General features: G+C 37.5%; 3 protein-coding genes across 3 annotated transcripts in view; 1 reads left to right on the top strand and 2 right to left on the bottom strand.

Annotated features, from left to right (window-relative positions):
• Positions 1-16921, bottom strand: part of LOC134847517 (la-related protein Larp4B-like) — a 27730-nt gene extending 10809 nt beyond the window's left edge. The window contains exons 1-7 of the mRNA XM_063864568.1: positions 16814-16921; positions 13443-14437; positions 11352-11649; positions 10423-10649; positions 2828-2945; positions 1598-1902; positions 516-758 (exon numbers count right to left, since the gene is read on the bottom strand). Of these exons, the coding sequence (XP_063720638.1) occupies positions 516-758; positions 1598-1902; positions 2828-2945; positions 10423-10649; positions 11352-11649; positions 13443-14437; positions 16814-16871 (2244 nt within the window). The 5' untranslated portion in view covers positions 16872-16921. The remainder of the gene's footprint in view (positions 1-515; positions 759-1597; positions 1903-2827; positions 2946-10422; positions 10650-11351; positions 11650-13442; positions 14438-16813) is intronic.
• The window catches only part of LOC134847518 (trifunctional enzyme subunit beta, mitochondrial-like), a 436678-nt gene that overhangs the window by 114339 nt on the left and 302687 nt on the right, over positions 1-19652 (top strand). The window lies entirely within an intron of this gene.
• On the bottom strand, positions 16885-19652 carry LOC134848672 (serine-rich adhesin for platelets-like). Its single transcript, XM_063866188.1, has 3 exons — positions 18596-19652; positions 17139-18013; positions 16885-16965 (listed from the first exon to the last, which is right to left on the bottom strand). Exons 1-3 carry the CDS (start codon positions 19650-19652, stop codon positions 16885-16887), a joined length of 2013 nt encoding a protein of 670 aa, XP_063722258.1.

Raw genomic sequence — 19652 nt, 5'->3', positions numbered from 1 at the left:
TGCTAAAACTTGAACAAGTTTTTCCTGTTTTTTTAATCACGAAGTAAAAAAATATATGGCATTACAGCTCTTTGAATTTCATTAACAATTTATGATTGACATTTTGTAGCTAAAAGTAACTCAATTTGAGAAAGCTGGATCAACAGGTAAAGCTTTTTATTCCAGTGGGACATCTGTAAATTAAATTACACTCGAAACTAAAAGTCGATCAAGTGTTTCGTGATCTTTATACTTTTTCTGATCGACAGTGGAATTGTCTTTCCTTTGACAAAACAAATAAATTGAACTGAAAAAGAAATCAAACGTCAAACAGCGAAACCTCAAATTTGAGCGTGAAGAAATTGTAGGAATTATCCAAATTGTTGGATTCTTAACCAGGAGCAAAATCATTGGTTATGGAAAGGATACAAAAAGTCCAAGCTTTAGATTTTTCAGCAACCTATATAAATGAAAAATCTCTCGTCATCAACGCCGAAAACAGGATAGACGTTTTAAAAAAAGTATATGGTACTAACTTGACAGTCCTGACTGCAGTACCAGATCTTTCTACAGCCGGAGCACAGATAGATGGCCTCTCCGCCACAGTTAGCACAATGGGATCCGGGAGGCTTCGAGTGCATGTTGCTGCCAACTGGATTTTGATGGGAGGACACAGGGCCAGAGGAGTCGGCGTCTGTCGAGACACCACCCCCATTTCCTCCTCCTCTGAGTTGTCTCGATATGGGCGAATGTGTGTTGACTCCGCCACCATTATCGACCTGGAAAACTCATAATCGTAGTGTAGTCCGTGAGAAGCTCAGCGCCGACTAGCATCTGAGAAGCTTCAGCACTCAATGGTTAAATCAGCGTCAATAATTGGTTCCTATACTCAACGGTCTACTACTAATAGAGTCTACTACTACATATTCCAACAATCAAATGATCAATTTTTTTTCTTCACGTTTTGTCATTTGCGTTGCAACTTTTTAATATAAAGGGTTGAAATTGCTAGATGAATTTATTTGGTGGAACAACGACAGACAAATGAACTTACATAGTTACGTGGTCCGGCGCCAAAAAACGGTCGCATCTTTTTGACGATACAGATATTAAAAGGTCTTAGGCTCGTACACCAGAAAGTTGGTCAAATGTAAGAGACAACATAACTGCTTTGGAGAATCTTGTGCATGGAACGTAGTTGTCATTTTTCCAGAATAGAACGGTTCATTTCTTGGCTAATTTCAACCAACAGCGTGAAATAACCATTTTGCTATTTTTGGAACCCAACCACGTAACTCTTTCAGTTCTTTCTGTTGTTTTTTCTTCCGACAGTTATTTCCATTACGTTCTTGATATTAAGATTCGGCTATTTATCATCGAAAAATGTTGAACAATTTCCCAGACTCAAACTTTAACGATCTTACTTAAAGCAAAATCGCGCTTCTAGAGTTTTGCTAGGGTGACTTGAGGAAACATTAAACAACACATTGACTTGAGCGTGAACAAACTATAGACGACCTAAATAAGTGAAAAATCGTTTCGTTGATGAACACTTTACAAGTCGTTTTTTTAACCAAAAGTCGTTTTTTTAACCAGTCAATTAAGACTGAAAACTTACCAAATGATTAGCGGCAGAAACGGCCGATCCTATTCCGTAGGGATTGTGGTGATTTGAAGACAAAGCGTGAGCGGCTGCAGCACTGTTCACAGTCGTAGCACTTCCATGATGCTGTCCGGGAGGACCTTGCGGCGACTGCTGCATTCCGGTAGCACTGCTGTTCGCGCTCTGCTGTCGATGTTGATTGTAGTGATGTGCGGCTGCTGCGTTGATTGCGGCGGCGGCAGATGGCGGCATCGGATGGTGCTGTTGTTGTTGCAAGGCGGCCGCATTAATAGCAGCTGCTGCTGCTTTTCGTTGTGACTCTAAATAACATCATCAACTTAATCAGCAAAATTGACTTTTTACACATACTTTAAACATTACGATACAAGATCTCATAGTGACTCCAAAAGAGAGATACTTTAAAAAAATTTTGTTCAGACAAATCACGGAGTAGAGAAGAGACTATGGCCGAAGGTAGTACAAAGACAACATGGTATCGAGCACGCACAACATCCATGCACTTCGTGCTTTCTGCATAAGAAACCTTGGTATACTTTTGCAGGCTACTGCCAGTTTTGCTGAAAGAGTTACTACTATCCCTCGTTGCGGTTTCGTCAGCATCAAGGCGGTACTTTGCATATTTACAACGAAAGTCTGTCTCCGCATCAAATATGAACGAAGGTAAGTCAATGTACAACAAGACGGTGCAAATCGTTTTAAAAATTACTTAAGATCCCTGTGTTACACTTCAGTTATGGGTCGACGCTTTTGAAGAGTTTGATTGGCCTAAGATTAAGACTCCCTGTGAAACATGGCTTCGTTCAGAGCAGAATACCCGAGGTTCAAATCCGTGCGGAGAATAATTGAATTGAGAACGGGCATATCTAATATATTTATACTGCAAACTTTCGGTCTCGATCTAGCGAACTGCTTTGAAGCCAAGAGAGCCACAGGGAAAAAAGAAATCAAAGCAAAAGACATTAACTTGCCAAAATGGAGATTCCGCTGAGGCCTTTTAGAAAATGTGCAGAAACGTGAAATTTTTACCAGCAGGCTAATGCGGTCTCATTAATAACTGTTAGAAGCTTGGAACTTTGTCAGCTAAATATTTTTATCAGATCTGGATAAATAACTACAGATCAAAGAACTTGCTTCTGCCTGTCGAAAAAGGCCAAAAATACATCATGATAATTTCAGTGGGAGGGAGGGTTTAAAATTTTTGTGTAAAAAAATTTGTGTATTTACCGTGATGAAAAGCTAATATGGCGGCGGCAGTTGGGTCTGTATTAGAGGGGGGCATTCCTGTCCCTGAAGCACTGAGATGAGGTGGAGCAGCGAATCTTCCCATGGCGGCATGATGCAACTGAAACAAAAAAAAACTCACAAACTGATACATAATTGTTCCTACTTTCGGTGAAAAAGCGGAATATTATTGCTTAGGGTGGGTTTTTTATTCAAACTAATTTCGACTTTTCGGCTATATATTTCTGACGGAATTTTTTATACTATATGAAAGAATTTTTTTTTCAAGAGCTCAATTGTAAGAAAAATCACCTGTAATATTTTCCCGTAAAGTTATTGGAATTTGAAAATTGCTAATTTGGCCAGTTTGTGACAAAAAACGCGCATATACTGCGTTCTCATAACCCGCGTAAGCAGCGGATTAATGCGTTCCAAACTGAATTGAGTTAAGTCAGTTGGTCTCATTATTAGAATAAAATACGCTAAATACATTCCTGTTTTATTCTATATTTCGTGCTGATTTAAATTTACATTGAGTAAATTAAATAAATGAAAAATTAGATGCCATTTAAGCTCTTTGAATATCTAGAACAATTTATGACTGGCGCTTTGATGATAACATGGAACCCAAGTAGAAAAAACTGGATATGTAGGTAAGTTTTTATTCCGCAGGAAATCAAAAAAAATAATATCCACTTTCCAAATAGCCATTTCCACGTTCGTATTTGGAGAGTGTTATTTACGTAACTTGTGCTATTTACGTAACTTGTGTTATTTACATAACTTGTGCTATTTACGTAACTTTCAGCAGATGAATTTCAATTGAACTCAAAAAGTGCATATATACCTAAGTGCATTCATGAATGCATTAAGAGGTATGAATGCACATCTGTACTTATTGGAGCAATTTAACACTTTTTCCTAAAAAAACAACAAAAAATCACTTAAACCTATATAAGAGTATTCACTACATTCATGAGTACTAATTTAAAAAAAAATGAAATAGAACTAAAATCGAGTTGGCCAGAAAGTTAGTCTGCAAATCGAAAATTTCGGACCAGCTTTGTTGACTGACATAAAAATTTTGGGCACAGTCAGTATTAATATTAATTTTTGAAGCTATCAGCCAATTCTGAACAAAATTGCATGCAACTTCAAATTTTTATGCAAATTTGGAACTTAAATTATATCTATTATTACCTTTCATCTGTTGAAACTTCCAAGAAAAGGGCATTTGCTTTTTGATTAATTTAATCTGATTGATTTTTTACAAGTATCGAACAGAACGCGACGATTCTACGAAGGCATGGTGACCGAAAACAAAAATATCCAAACCAAGTTGACAATTATTTTCAAAATTGAACCCGCAAACTCTTGTGCTTATACAGGTGTTGCAATCAGTAGGAAATGGAAGGAGGTAGAGCACGGCTTCTCTTAAGGGTGTGCCGAAAAAACGCGTTTTTTTTATAAATCCTTCCAAAAAGTGCCTGTTTTTCACAACTTTCAGGGAATTTGGTCAAAATAGGGTCTCTGTCGTTACTTAGGAGAGCTCAAAAATCTACTGGGTCGACCCTGAAACAAAAGTCAACCTAAAAATTTGGTCAATCCAAATTAGAAATAAGACTTCAACGTGGACTAAGGATTTGAGAACAATGTGTCGAGCATGCTTTGTGAAAAAGGAATTCGATTCTTCTTCCAATTACACCACAGAAAACTCCAATTAACTGAGAGGAAAGAATTAGCCTACTTTTTTACTTTTTACGGCAGAATAATTATTTCCTATCAGCTAAAATGTGTTTTCAATTTGGTAGGTAGACTCAATTTAACAATTTTGTTTTCAATAACCTCTTTTTCTTTGACGAGAGACAAACGACGACCTTCGCTGACTTTTTTCTGACACTTTTGGAGAACAAAATGGTCACAGAAAAGGAAACTATTAACAATCGAACATGTGATCTCATTAGCGAAATTGAAATAAATCAAAAGCGCATTCGACTAATAAGGTATACTTCAATCAATAAACAGTGCTATATTTAGGTTATGTGCAAAACAGCAACTTATTCGAAACCTCTTAGAGGATAAAATTTGCTCCTAAATGATCGGCCCAAATTTCGACTCTGAAGAAAGTAAAAGCTATTTAGGTTTTATATAGCTTTATATTTTATGTTTTCTATATATAGGTTTCTACTTAAGAGAACAACCATTATGAGAACATAGCCGACAGTTAAAAAAGTTTCAATAAATTCAAGAAAACCGAAAAAATACACACTTGTTTTTCTTGGAGAAAATGCATAGCCTTAAAGCTCTTTGAAATTTATGGTTATCAGTTTTTTTATACAAATAAGCTAATTTGAGAAAACTGGATCAATAGGTAGTTTATCTTTTCTGCTTGGAAACTTAACAATCAAAATCCAAATTCGAAACTAGAAGACGTTAAAATGTTTGACGCCATTATTGCTTTCGTAATTAGACAATGCTATTTGCCCTCCTTTTACCAAACGAACTCAAAACTAAATGACCTTATTAATTTGGCGTGAACTTTTTCATGAAAAAGAGCAAAAAAATCATTACCACCTATGTAAGTGTCTTCATGAAAAACACATGATGGCACGAAAAACACATAATAGTTAAGCAAAAATGTGGTCTCGCTTTTGAAATACAGTGAAATTTTCTTTTAAAAAAAAAGACCGAAACAATTTTTGAGTTCCTAAGGAAACTGAGAAATCACTCCTAACGACGTAATTTTCAGAATAATTCATGTATAAACCATATTTAAACACAGAGGCTAAGCAGAGCTTCGCATAACGTACGATACAACAAAAATATAGCATTAAAATGTATATTAACATCGTTTACGGAAAAAGTCTTCTACCAAGTCTACTTTTCGCAAGGTTTAAAATAACACTAAATTTGATTTTCAAGGAGCAGATTAAATGGATAGGCAAATCGCAAGAAAAGCGAATCTACTAGCTACACATCGCTACAGGAAAGATTCAGGAAAGAGCAATCATAAGCCCAGATAATAAAGCCTTTCATTCGTTCACTTATGTATTAATATCATAACATGCCGCTTCAAAAGCAAACAGGTTAACACCAGACTACTTAGTCTACAGCTTATGAGATTTATATCCTTACACGTGCGTGCTTAACAAAAATCAGTCAGCAAAAATTTCACTTGAGAAAAAAATTCTTGCTGCATACTATGTTTGGCTCCTGATACCAATCAGCCAGGGATGCTCTTTAAATGAGCGGAACTATTTCAATTCTGCAAAAATATGACTTGGCGTAGTACGTTTGGCAGTAAAAAACACATCTAACAGAAACGGAAAACGCCAATGAACGCAAGAAAGTCACAAGATTCAACGATTATTTTTAAACATTTTCGAAAAACTTCAAACTTGGCGTTGAAGATTTTCAAATTTCGAGAAAATTTGCAGCCAACTTTTAGAAAAAATTGCGCAAATTGAGAAAGCTTGATCATTAAACACAGAGGCAACTGGATCATTTGTCGTCTCAAGCTTGGGGATTACCGCAACTTGGAATAGAACTAAACCATTGATCTAAGGGAACTAAGCTGACAAATATGACACAGAAGCGAAGTTGCACTCCGCATACACAAGCGAAAATATGACCGATAACGCTACTGAGAAAAACTGAATGAGTAAAATTTGAGTATACAAAATTTCATAAGTGACGCACGCCAATTATGAGTCTACATAATTGCTAAGTGATGCAAGCCAATTAAGATGCATTAGCAGTACCAGTCAAAATGAAAAAAGAAATTTTCCAATTAACATGCCTCCATTAATAGAGCGGACGCATTTAAACTAGTATACGAAACAATGCAATAATAGCTTAATAGCTTGATCAAAATGAACACTTTCAAAATGAACACATTTTGTGGCAACAATATTTGCGACTTAGGTTGGAAAAAAGAAAGCTCATACTATAACACAAGCTACGCTTGTGTAAACAGACGGACGACAGTCCAAAAAAGCACAACACAACAGTCCAAAAAAGCACAAAAACCTGAGCAGAAATCATTCATGTCGAAAAAAAGTTCAATAAATTCTTAACTTGGAAAAAAATTTCCCTCAGAGCGCACACAAAACTTTTTTCGCACCTAACGACGCAATAAGAGGCCACTAAGTCGATATTAATTAGGCTGACGTTTATTTTGCCGATTAAAAGAGGGAGAAAAAAGGGAAAAAAATAATTTTTTACAAACCGAGGTGGTAAAATTACAATCGATGTGAGAAGCAAATTTCGATTTTTAAAATGAAGGACTGCGTATGCGTTACCCCATAGGCGTATGCGCTACCACCAGATAAAGTATGCAAGAGAAACTACAAAATTAGAATTCATTATCAACCAAGTTGTTTACGGGAAAAAAAGTTGTTTGCGGGATAAAAGTAAAGTACCTGATTGGAATACCCTCGTTATCGCAAGGGTAATGTATTATGTGTTCAAATTTCAAAATTTAAAAGCCATTCGCATTTTTTCGCGCCTATGCATTTTTGTAATTAGGCTATCTTTTAGCAAGTGCAATTGAATAGAAAAGTTATAAAATCACACATGCGTGCTTTACAAATATCAGCCAGCAAAACCTTATCTTTAATTGAGAAGAAATAATTCTTGCAGCATACACAGGTTCGACTCCTGATACCGATCAGTCATGGATGCGCTTAAAATCTTAAAATGAGCGGAAATGTTGCGATTCCGCAAAAAAGTGCCTTACTAGGAAAAACACGGCAACCAGAGTTGGAACAAGCCCAATGAACTCAAGAAAATACGATTATTTTTTGAGCATAACCGAAAACTTTGGCGTTGAAGTTCTTTAAACTCCAATAAAATTTTCTGTCAATTTTTAGAAGTGAAATTGAACTGAAAAGAAATTGAAAATCTAACTAAATCAAGAAATTATAAATTAGCAGGAAAAAATCTAATTGAAGCGTGAAAAATTGTGTAAAAGGATCAATAGCTAATTTTGTGTTTCCAAGGGAGTTCAAAAAATTAAATGGGGCTTTTGCGCCAATTCCCAGTTCAATCACGGTTAGCATACCTTGATCACTGCTTGAAAACTGAAATTAAAAAATTACTAACAAACCACCAAAGACTAAAAGATGCATTAACGAATAATTGAATATCACTTCATTCATTAACACTAAGAAAACCATGAGACAGAAGTTGCAAAATTTGGAGCTAATTTTTGCTTTAAGAAATATACTGAAAAGAAACACCGATTTATTCGGTTGGATCTTGTTAACTATTTCCTCCCCCTTTTTGGACCTTGTTAACTATTCCCCCTATGCATGTACTATTTTTGACAACTATTTCTGTATAAAATATGCATTTCAAAAATGTCAACAATTAAGAGGGTTTTCATTTTCGCGCGTTCGTATTTGTATTACTCACTATTTATATAATACTCACGTAAAAATTTCATATATATTTTCTGAAAATTCTTTTAAGCTATTGAAAAAGTGGCCTCCAAAGTTGAATTTCTGAAAATCGAAATAGGGGGAAATAGTTAACAAGATCCATTCGGTTTTACAATTTGGTGTTACTCAGAAAGCGGTTTAAATTTTGAACAAAAATTTTTGCGTTTCTCGTTCATTGGATTGCTATATTTTTCTGTTCCGATTACTTTACGAAATGGGAAAAACTTTTCCGCCCAATCTTCGCTACACTCAGTGGCATTTAAAAATAACAACGGGAAATTAAAAATATTTTCCATAAGCCTGCTGAATTTGAGAAAAACACCAACTTTTCATTCCACTGCAAATTCCGTTACAAGAAACCAATAAAATTTTTCGCGCGTTTTTGCAATTTACTTAATGAAGGGCTTAATTTGCCTTTAATTTGACAAATGAATTTAAGAGCTTCCAAAGAAAAAAACTGCGGAAAAAGTAGATCGTCAATAATTTCTAAAAAATTTTTTCCTGAAAAAAAAACTTTAGAAAAAAGCACACCAGCTAAATGACGTGTTGCACTTCATTCGTTGCCAATTAAAAATTTGCTTTGCAAAATTTCAAAAGTCAATCCGACAAAAGAAAAAAGCGGGATTAAATTTAAGGCTTCTGAAAAAGTAAATATTAAAAGCACATGACCTAATTCGGTGGAAACCTTTGCTCAATTTATGATAATCTATACTGTTGAAAAAACTAAATAAAGGCGCCAAAACAACGATCACAGACTTTTGAACAAAAATTGACAAAAAGCTATTTCGTTTATTTGTATTTTTTTCGAGTTTTATAGTTGACCTGCTCAGATCAGCTCTTCCGTGAATAACTTTTTCCAAAATTTTTTCGATTGCCTCCTTTGACTATCTGTCGACTGCCTCCTCAATTGCTATTTTGGCATCGAGACCAACAAGTCTTTCCTCATTTAAATAGATAATCATTAAAATGTTCTTCCAATTCTCCGGATGTTATGTCTTGGCATTTTCTGTGTGAACCAAAATTAGCTTCCACTCTATTAAACAAGTCACAAATGCAACATTTGGCTCTCAAGCAGTGACCCTTCAGGAACATCTTCAATCGGCACAGTTATGGTCACTGCTGTCTTTGAAGGCGTTCAATTTTCAACATGTTGCAATAGATTCTTTTGAGCCGAGATCACGCACAGATTTTGAAAAGCATCCGTGCCCCTCAATACTGCAAACAGCGCACAGACTGGAAGACCAACATGCGCCAAAATGAAAACCACGCAATCCGGATCACAGAGAATCCGGTTTGCAAATATTAAGTGCTATTAATATCCATCCATAACGAAAAGTGTATTCGCATAAAGTCATTTGAAAACCCGAGCTTCCAACGGAAAATTACTTCAAACTGGAGCAAAACACTAAATTGTATCGAGAAATATGAAACATTCATAGAAACATTTACTAACTAATGCTCCCTCCAAATGGCTAGTCACGGCGCTAAACATTCCCTCATATCTCGGACGGTTCTAACCAGTCAAAAAACTTACGACCAAAAGAACTACAAAAGCTCCCCTGAAGTTAAAAGAGCTATTAAGCATGATAATTGTTGAGCAAAAGCCTATCAGACACAAATATTTTGGGCCATGAAAAGCATAACCCCTCTTTATATAATCAAGTCCATCTATAGCTTACACTTGAGCAACAGAAATTCGAAGCTCCAAAAGAAAGGACATTCGTGATAAGCCTGATCATCATTCCTGAAATTCCTGAAATTGTTCTCTTTCATGTTAGCTTGACTAATCAGACAATTAGTTCGCTTAGAGATTAATCTTATCTGAGGTATGCAAGACACCACACTTATTGCAAAACGATGGTTTTCTTATGTTTACCCCTGTCAAATTTACAAATTCCTTTAGGTGATTAGTTAACGACAAAATAGTAGCGGTGAATTGACGTTGACAGTTAGGTCATGGCCGTTTTATTTTGAACTCTAAAATTTAGAACTCTTGAAGCTCGTCACAGTTTGACAAAACATAATTGGTCAGAGAAGCCGAGTGCATTTTACAGTGAGATACCTGATACCATATGCTAAGACCTTCCCCTCTGCTATTAGTAGCATAATATCTTGGCATTTAAGTTTAGGATTGAATTTTATCACCAGGTATCATACCTGTGACTCAAGTTCATGCGCAGTTGGATTGGCTCCGGCAAGTGACGCATGCGGGTAATGGGACCCAGTTGTTCCGACTGAGTTTCCGGCTCCATAATGGGGGTTCTGGGAGGGCATTTTGTTCAGGGACGAATTTGCTGCTAGAATCGGCGAACGGTGCCCGGCAGTATTTTGGGCCGCTGCGGATGCCATCTGGGACGCATTCGGGACTCCTGAGGGTTGAAGGACTGAAAAGATCACAATTGTACACATTTAAAGAAGGGATAAAGGAAGGGAAAAAATGAATCAAATGAAAATCACTGAACAAATTTCGATTCTCAATTGACTTCGAAACTTGAACATTAAAATTATCAAAATTCTGTAACTTAAAAATGCCACAACACCATTGATCTGTGATTAAATCTTTTAATTCTAGGAGGCATGGGCTGCTACATTCTAGCTGCAGCATGACACGCATGTCTTAACGATGCTACAATTTTTAAATACGCATCAATTACTCATAAAAATCAAGTTACTATAGCAGAAAATTCGACGAGCCAAAAACTCAGAACACCGATAATTACACTTATACTTGACAAACACGGTACAAAATCTGCATATAATATAAAACAATCTTTCTAAAAATCAGACCAATTATTATAGTTTCAGTCTCTATCACTTACAAATGAAGTAATTTTAATTGGCACTTACATGCGCTTCGTGTAATTCCGCCTCCAGAAAACTTTCTCGAACCGATTTTAATAGCTTTTAATTCTAATTCAACTGCCAAAAACTTTTGTATAAGAGCTATTGAAAAGTTGAAACCAAAGGTTAACTTTGCAAGCTTATTCTGCTTGAGCGCGCTGTCATGAATCGACAGGCAGTATTATAGTTTTCGGTTCACCTAAGCAAAAGAGAACAAGTGAAGTTGGTGCGCAACGCGAACTCACGTTTCGGTACATGCGATCCCTGGTAGTTCGGAAATAGCCGAAGGTGCTCGGCGGCTGAATTGTGATGATACTGAGCCGCAACTGCTGCTGCCGTCATAGAGTCAGCTACTGGGTGGGGATTGTGATGAGGACCAGCGGTTCCCGGGGGTCCGCCAGTAGCACCGGGTGGCGAAGCATGAACTCCCGAAGACCCGTGGTGAAGAGCACTGGTTGAAGACGAGTGACCTAATGCGTGCTGTTGTTGTGACTTCATGAGCGCTGCTGCCTGCGCGACAGCTGCCGATTTCTGCAAATTATTCTAAAAAAAAAACAAAGTTAAGTGATAAAGAAAGCAGACAGTTGGAAAAGTGTACACAGAGGCGAAGCGGAGCTTCGCTTCACTTGTGATAGAAAGCAATCACAGCATTGCAAGCTACCGACAAAAAATTGAGACGGAAATAACAAAATCGAAAAAATATATTTTTTGAGGAAAAAAGAAAAAAAAATCAAAATAGTCAAAAAACAGCAATTAAAAAAAATCTTGAATTTTTTATTGAGGGGACACTAAGCCGACAATGCGTGCATTGAGCCAACAAAACAGGCACTCTAAGCCGCTCATTAAGCCGATAACAAAAAATACCATACGAAATTGTTGACACAATTTTTTTTAGCAATTAAGTTTTAAGACTGAATTTTCGCCGAACAAACTACCTGATTTTTTTAACCTCTTTTTTCCCTTGAAGCAAAACAAAACAAATCAAGGTAACTAAGCCGATCAAACATAGGCCGAAAAATTTAGGTCGCATAAGCTTGTGAGCTAAGCCGAATAAAAAAAATGAAAATATAGAAAGTTAGGGCGAAAAATTTTACACAGAGGCAAAGCTTCGCAAACACTACCGAGAATACAGCAAAAAAGCAGCTTTATAATAAGCAGTATAAAAAGTAGAAATAAGCCTCGAATAAGTAAAACTAAGCTACCTACCGGATTCGAACCTGGCACCTCGAGATTTGAATTCTCACGCCCTGCCATTTCGGCCACGGAAGCTTAACTATCGGCAAATACTAGTTACAAATAAAGCAGCTATATATGCTAATAAATTGCCAGTTCGATGCAGCAAGAGTGGCACCAATGATAGATAGACACAATTTTGCATGAAATAAATTGGCATATAGCAAACTAAAGGCCTCAACGCTAACTTTGCATGTAATAAATTGGTAAGCATAAAGCCAAATGATATATAAAACATGCATTTCAAAAATTTGCGAGACACATTGAGTTGGAAAATTTCTCAAAGTTTTTATTATTGTGCTGTTGTTTAAAACAAAAAACTTAATTATCAAATGTCCAGGCATATTCTATTAAAAAGCAGTAACGGTGCCACCAAAAGTAGCACCAATATTTGCAGCTTTAGTTGGAAAAAACTTCATACAAACTGAAAAATTCGTATATTTCTATAACTTCATACATACTGAAAAAAAAGTCCAGCCCGACGCGTAGAAATTTGGTGAATTCGTCATAAGTGAATCGAATGGTATCCAAAAATGAATAAAAATTTTTTAAAACTAGAATTTTTGCACTAGAATTTTTAAATATTTTTCAAATAATTTTCTTTCCAGAGAAGAGTAAAATGAAGCTTCGAAAACTAGTTTTCCTTCCTTTCAGTCAAATCAAGTGCTTATAGCCTAAATTATAACATATCTAGCAAATGTTACTCGATCGCTCGAAAATAACGGTTTGAAAAATCACAAATTTCAAACCGGTTTTTCGCGACAATAAGAAATATTTTTGGAACTTATTTAATGTCAAAGGGCTTTAGTATGATATATCACTATACCCTGTCCGATGATTATTTGTGGTACCTGATTTTGCAGGGAAAACAAAAAAGTTGAAAAAACCAAACGTAAACGAATACAAAATTCCTCCCCATTTTCAACAACTCGAACAATTTAACGAAAGTGACAACTAGCACAATTTGAAATATAATTTATAACCTAGGAATTTCGGTTTAAGATCGCCGATTACCATCATTAACACCTCTATTAATATACTTCAAATGTTAAATTGCATGCATATCTTAGTCAATTCAAAGCGCTCAAAGCATTTCAACTTACGAGGTACGAGTTATGATGGGCGTGTGTCGCAGCAGCCATCGCCACAGCATGGGGCGACGTTGCCGAGACATGCGAGGCCACGCTATGCGGCGTTGGGTGCTGACTAGGGTGTCTGATCAAAGGGTTTCTACTGTAATCCGAGGTTGCCGCCAGTCGAGCGTGCATCGCCGCGACACTATCCGAGTGCTGTGGTGACGAGTGATGAAGTTGACTAGGGTACATTGCAGATGACGCCGCGTGCAACTGACTAGCTGACAATGCTCTTTGCTGACTAAGGTGGCTCAGGTGATGAGCTGTTTCTTGCGCTGTTGGCGTCGTGCCCGTGAGCGAGGCGACAGCTGCTGCTAAACTCTGTTGTTGTTGTTGTTGTTGTTGCTGCTGCTGCTGTGACACTTGATGCTCATTGTGTGAGTAGGGAAGCAACCTGGGCGGCTCCTCGGGATAACTGTGCATAAGAGGAGGTCTCCCCACTTTTCCACCAGGGGGACTCGAGTTCTGCGAAGAACTTGTGTGATACTTAATTGGGGAACCCCCATTTGAGGAAGTGTTCGGCGACTCTCGCAACCCCCCGAGTCTTATACTTTTTGCAGAAGGTGGGGACATTACTACGGCTGGTTGTAATTCTGCGATTTTCCTTTTAGTTGCACTTGATACGCTTGATGGCGAAACAACTTCTAAGAGTTTCTCTTTCAAGCTCTCGTTTAGAAGTTTTAGAGCCGAAAAACTTTTCGAGTTAAACATACATGAAGTTACGATTGAATGAACATGCGATCTATTCAATTTCGTAGATGGGCACAAATTTGACATTGATACCAAAAGCTCGTTGGTGAATTCCAGTGTTTCTTCATTTGTTGGCATAGATGATTGTTTCACACTAGTCAATTCTGAGATCGGTGACACCGGCAGGCTTCGTACTGTTTTCCCATTAGATTTTGCAGTTTGACCCGATGATGCAGTATCGAGTGTGTCTGTTTTAGAAGCTATTATACTGTCGTCTAAAACAATTCAATCGTCAATGAAAAGAGTTGAAGGAGAATGAAGAATCTCATCTTAACTCAGGCGAAGCAGAGCTTCGCACTTAACATACAAAAAAACATAGCACTTCAAGCTAGTTGACAGAAAATGGACGGAAGCCAAATAAGTCAGACAAATTATTGAAAAATTTTTTTAAAACAAACTCGAAATTTTTCAAAAACTTTATATATTTTTCTCGAATGAAATTCACTATGCGGTGACTAATCCGATAATACTTATGTAGAAGCAGTAGCGGATTTAGGAGGAGGCGCGAAGGCTCCCCCCTCAGGGATTCGACCCCCTGCCGACCCAAAGGGTCCCCTTTTGTACTCTTTTGAGATATCAATTTTTGGCTGACAGAGCCTAAAATAATTCTTAAGTCGCGAAGATGAGAGCAAAAAAAACCTGCCGAAGTATAAACCAATCGAAAATGCGCGGAGTAACATTTGAAACGTTACTTCATATCAATGAAATTTTCAAGACTTTCGTAACTTTTTTACATAACTGTTAGGTAACTATTAACACCTACGTATTTTCGGCTGCTTGATACTTCGGCTGGTATATCTACCACCCGCCAATATATATTAATTATGAGGGGATAGTTCGCGCCAAAAAAACACAATTTTTTGGACGAAACCTTCCAAAAATTACCTAAAAACGCCTTTTTTGGCCGGTTTTTTCAAAAATTCGCCTACGGCGCAGAAAATTTGGTCGAAATAGAGTCTTAATAGTGATTTGGGGAGGTCAGAAAATCAATTTCATTGAACTAAAAAAAAGTAAATTTTTTTGAAAATCTGCCCTCGTCGAGAAAACCCTAGATTCGCCTCTGTGTAGACGCCCTTTAACCGGAATACTTATTTGTTGTTTTTTGTTCCCCCACCCCGATGCATGCATGAACATCAAAATCTACTTGCGCTCCTCAAATGGGGAAGCAGAAGCGACTAAGCCGATACCCCATAGATAGTAAAATTGCAGGCACTCTAACCTCGATGAGATTTAGCTTATGCTGCCAAAAATCCCGAACCCGAAAAGAAAACTGTGCAACTTCCCTCAAAACTGAGCAACTTCCTCATAATAGAAAACTGACATATTTTTCTTAACTCTTGATTTTCGCCATTCTTTGTTCCACTTAAAAATTATTGTTCTCAAGTACAAACTGAGGTAGAAATAAAGTAAGAAATATTTTTAATACGCTCACATGTAAGTATTATCTAAAACAGCCAACAGAGTTGGAAAAGAGTCATGAACCCAAGAAAACAGAAAAAATTGATGTCTGGCAATTTTGCAAAAATCTCAACTTCGAACTTCTAAGTAAAAAATAGATGGCCTTAAAGCTCTTTGAATTTCTAGAACAATTTATGATTGACACTTGACAAAATTTTCCCAGTTTGAGAAAACTGAATCAATAGGAAATCTGAAAATAAAATTAGAAAGTAGAAGTCGATCACGTTTTTCGTGGCCCTTTCACTTTTGCTCTTCGATAGTGCGACTTTTGCTCTGAGAGTTCAATCAGGCGATTGGGAAAAGTCTGTTTTGGGATGCTTTTTGAAGCAGATTTTTTTGGACTGGTTTCCTTTTGAAACACGCTTTCTAGGATCAGCTGATTTTTTATACAGTTGGAAGTGTCAATGACCTCAGTAAATCGAAAAACCGACTTTCGTTGAAGCATTTTCTAACAAAGAAAGGTAAAATTTTTCTAGCTCTTAACAGGATTAATTTATATTTTTAATTACGCTGGACAATCAGAAATATTAATCCAATTTTGCAACTAGAAATTATTCACTTTTTTTGACATTTGAATATTTGTTAATCGAAAGCAGAAAAAAATCAATGAAAAAGTACACTACATAAAAAGACAATTCATAGAAAAACAACAAAAAAACACGATCTTCAATAAGCGTATTCATCACTACGTTAATTCACACTTAAAAACCATGATTATCACAAAGCACAAATCATCTCAACAACAAAATCCTGTAATTTTTTTGCTTTAACTGATTATTCAACTTTTAACTCATACTTTTATATTTAGAGAAAATAGTGACAGACCGTCTAGCGCTGCGTTTGCCAGCTTGTTTTTGAAAATAACTCTGTTTTACAAAATCACTAAATAACAGTTTCCAAGTAAATGACCATAGATATGGTCAACCCCGTAAAAAACACCCAGTCAGTGGACCAGCTAGTCTTATTGCTTATCCTTTACAAATTCGAAATGCCAATTAGTTTTTAGATATATTACTTGTGATTGTTTATTAAAATGACTTTTTCTTTTTGAGTGCTATTCCATTCCCTTCACAGCTTGTAGCAAGAGCGTTTGTTTTAAAACATTATAAAACCGATTCACAAACTTTTGTTACCTTTGGACAGTAAATTTGCTGGCAGATGCTTAGCTGACGCATCGGTCGGCCTTTTCATTTCCTTCAGTGTACTATCGGTAGAATTCAAAGAAACCAGCGAGGAGGTATTTATTTCCGAGCCACTGAACTTCATTACTTCCGAATGAATCAAGCTATGACACAACTTCGTGAATGCGTTTGAATTTCTCCGCAAACAGCCCGGGTCTGATTTTGATTTATGCATCCCACTTAACGTGTTTTCATTTTGTGGAGACAAGTTTCCGATAATTGAGCCAAACTTTCCGCTTTCTACTACCGTTTTTTTGCTCTCTAGAAGCCCACGAACAACATCTTCCGAACACATAGTTGAAATTTTAGCTGCATCAACTGATTCCGACAAACTGTCTTTCAGCTTCACACTGGCACCTGATCCTGATTCGTTCTTATCCTGATCCTTTCCCTCCAAAGATTCGCTTCTAGTTCTTACTGCAACTTCGCGAGTTGGCTCACATGAGCTTATATTTTCACTGGCAACTACGATCTTTATTTTCTGCTCAGTAGGTGAAAGCGAGCATGGGGATGGTGCGCTGAGGTTAAGTGGTTCATCTTTCGTTAAAGGTGGGGGTGTTCCTATTAACTTCGGACTTGGCGTCGAGTAAGGTCCTGAAAACAACGCATCAGTTGTTCCAGAACCGCCGACAACAGCTGCAGGCGGTTCTTGAACACCCAGTCGCTGGCGCGATGCTAATGCCGCTACTGTCGCGTTCGCTATGGCCGAGGCGAATTGACGCTCGTCGCCGAAAACTTCGGCCATCAGGCTAGCCTTAGTCTGGGAGTCCAACTCGGTGGCCGCTTGAACTTGTCCGCTCTTTTCTGCTAGCGTAGACGGGAGAGCGTTGAACAAATGCTGCTCTAATAGATACTTGGTAAGATGACTAACCATATCACTTGAACTGTTGTTGGAAGACGTCTCCTGTTCTAGACCGTTTTTATCTTCTCGGCTCCTGGAACCCTGAGAAACCTCCCCAGCTTGTGGCGACTGAATTGATGCTAAGTTGATGTTACCTTCAGCGGACGAATGTTTTGTTCCTTCTTTGTTTACTGCAGATCGATTCACTTCGTTTAATTTCTGATGATCAGACTTTTTAGCGTCATTGGGCGATATTCTCTTGACAGTCACAGCTCGCTCCTTTTCAGTATTTTCGGCGACAACTGAATCGTCTAAACGAAATAGATTTGATTCAATTACTGGTAGTTTTCCTTTATGCTTTGATAAACTGAAAGCTGATTTGAAATAGAATGAAACGTCAGAAAAGTTTTTTTATTAATGAATTAATAACGTTTTGTTTTGTCATAATACACGTGGTGAAGAGTTTTCGATAAACTTTGAAAATATTGTCGCAACGTCGCCAACGGTAGCGAACGAACAAAGCAAAACATTTGCTAATTGAAAGTCTTCATTCTTTTTTATCTGACTGGGAAACGCGGCTGATTAATGAGCGAAGCGAAAGACAACTTGCCAAATTGAATTAGGCCTGGAGATTTGTAAATCAGCTTGAAAATAATGAGCAGTTTAAAATTATCTTCAAAAGGCTTTGTTTATTGATGAATTAAAAAATAAATGCAACTCAACCGCTCGAGTTTTCATTTTTATTACGCAGCCCCCGGAATTTGCGTTCAAGGCAACTCTTAGCATCTAAATTTTAACAAAAATGCTAATTAATTACTACGCGCATAACTAAATTGGCAAAATTTATGCATAATTGATTCCTGAATAAATTTGCAATATTCAAATTGGCTCACCTTTGACATCTGACTTATTGACAGCTGATGATTGGCGAGAAAGAGAATTTGTAGATTTTTGACCTCCATTTTCTAGCAAACCTTCCACAAGTGATTTCGATTTATTAACTTCGTCCCGCGCATTCGCATTGTTGAAAGATGATTCTTCGTCTATTTTGAGCATGTTTGGAGAGGCCATTGGGGACTGATAAGCGTCATTAGATGAGTCATTTTTGTCAGCAGTCCATCTAGCTGCTGCCGAGTTCGAAGACTGGATAGTTCCATTCTTTCGGCTGCCTGGAATACTCAAAACAGAAGTCGCCACATTCGCCGAGTCGTTATTTCGGGTCTGGGTTGATGTCATCTTCAGGTTGCCAGCAGCTTCCTGACTTTCTAGAGTCGGAGAATTTGATTGTGTAGATGACCTTGAAACTGTATCGAACAGACTTGAGAAAACGGATACACGAACTTTAGACTGGGAAGAATTGCGTAAGCATTGGTCAATTGCAGAGGAAACTAGGCTATGGAAAACTGATATTGCGTCCGAAGGAAGGTAGTTGGGTGAAGGTCCCGAAACCGCAACAGTGCTAGCCGAGAAGCCCTCAGTTGTGCTACTCGAACTTGACTGTCGAAGGATAGACGCCGACCTCTCGGTGGTTTCGGCTCCCGATGACAGAGACGACGAAGAACTCTGTCTCAGAGAATTTTTTAACGGAGCTTCCGAATCTGTCGATTGACTCTCAGAATTATTGGACTCGCTAGTCGCGGGTAAGGGGGCTTGGATAGATCGACTGAAAGGTGGCACGTGAGCAACAATTGAGGATCTCTTGCCACCAGAAAGCAACTGGTGACTTGAACTCCTGTATGATGATGTATGAGTTTCGGTCTCAGATATTGGCGATTTTCTAGAAGATAGGTCTTTCGTAACTGTACTCGATGTAGTTAGTGCATGATTTTGATTCCCCTTATTAGTCAACTTTGAAGTCAGATCCGAGTTTTGACGGTTTTCAGAAGACGTTTGAAGTTCGGCCGATCCCGGATTGCCAGTAGCTGGCAATACTGCAGAGGATGTTTCCAT

This window comes from Symsagittifera roscoffensis, chromosome 6 (assembly GCF_963678635.1).
Source record: "Symsagittifera roscoffensis chromosome 6, txSymRosc1.1, whole genome shotgun sequence".
In the NCBI taxonomy this organism is placed as follows: Eukaryota; Metazoa; Xenacoelomorpha; order Acoela; family Convolutidae; genus Symsagittifera; species Symsagittifera roscoffensis.
This window is presented reverse-complemented; position numbering and strand designations above follow the sequence as displayed.